Raw genomic sequence first — 1,197 nt, forward strand, 5'->3', positions numbered from 1 at the left:
ACTGATGGTGTCCCGGATTAGGGGTCACTCACCACGTCATCTCTTGGCCAGGTGGGCTGGGCCGAGGATCCATTGGCAGTTCACTAACCGGCCTACTCCAGGAGGCCCATGGCGCGTAGAAGGCATATTCCCAAAGTCTTGGTTCATACTCCAACACTCAGAAGTCGTCTACAACACGTTTTTTTACCTTCTACGTAACCAACTTATCTGTAATCTTAGACCCATGGTATCTATATAATCCAAGCGATAGGGCTTGTAGACTACACACAACGATCTCATGGTAGACCAACATGTACTTTGTACTCCATCCACACAAGAAGGACGTAGGGTTTTATCTCTTCGGATAGCCCAAATTTGGGTAAACCTCATGTCGTTGATACCATCGCATTTAGGCTACTAGCTCGAGACCCACTACTCGAGATGTGTCGGAATCAACTCCATTCTCCATCAAGAAGAAGTTGTTGGCTTCTTCTTCTTTATACAATAATAATAAGATATATGATGCTTTTTTCGAAAAAGGAAATAAAATATATGATCCTTTTTTGGAAGAAGGAAAAAAAAAGAGAGAGTCCCCAAGACAAGACAGAGCAAAACAAAAGAGAGCCCATTTTAGTAGCAAGTAGCACAAGAGCACGGCCCGGCCTGGGCCTGTTTATCCTCCCTCCATACCATCCATACCATATATATCTTTCCAATCCAATCCCAACCCTAGCGGAGCCCCCAAACCAAACCAAACCAAACCAAAGGAGAAATCGAACCCTATCCTCTCCTCCCCGCAGCCGCCCAAAACCCTAGCGCCGGATCTTTCTCTGCAGCTCCTCTCCCCCTACCAACCGGATTCATCCGTCAATCCATCCATCCATGTGAGTCTCTCTCTCTCTCTCTCTCTCTCTCTCTCTCTCGGGCGAGATCTAGCTAGGCTAATCTAGGGTTTGTTTGAATCCAATTCAATCCAATCCAATCCAATCGAATTGACACGAGTGGTTTTCATTCAGGATGGGGGAGGCCAAGGAGAACGACGTGTACGAGGAGGAGCTGCTCGACTACGAGGAGGACGACGACAAGGCCCTCGACGCCTCCTCCACCGCCAACGCCAAGCCCGCCGCCGACGCCGCCCAGGCCAAGAAGGGCTACGTCGGCATCCACAGCTCCGGATTCCGCGACTTCCTCCTCAAGCCCGAGCTGCTCCGGGCCATC

The 1,197-nt window shown here is 49.7% G+C and overlaps 1 protein-coding gene across 1 annotated transcript in view; it reads left to right on the plus strand.

The window, feature by feature from the left end:
- The first annotated feature begins 643 nt into the window (after positions 1–643).
- LOC123183423 (DEAD-box ATP-dependent RNA helicase 15) overlaps positions 644–1,197 on the plus strand; it is a 5,204-nt gene continuing 4,650 nt past the window's right edge. Inside the window, exons 1-2 of the mRNA XM_044596235.1 lie at positions 644–863; positions 996–1,197. Coding sequence (XP_044452170.1) covers positions 862–863; positions 996–1,197 — 204 coding nt within the window. The 5' untranslated portion in view covers positions 644–861. The remainder of the gene's footprint in view (positions 864–995) is intronic.

The sequence above is a fragment of the Triticum aestivum genome, chromosome 1D, assembly GCF_018294505.1.
Source record: "Triticum aestivum cultivar Chinese Spring chromosome 1D, IWGSC CS RefSeq v2.1, whole genome shotgun sequence".
NCBI lineage: Eukaryota > Viridiplantae > Streptophyta > Magnoliopsida > Poales > Poaceae > Triticum > Triticum aestivum.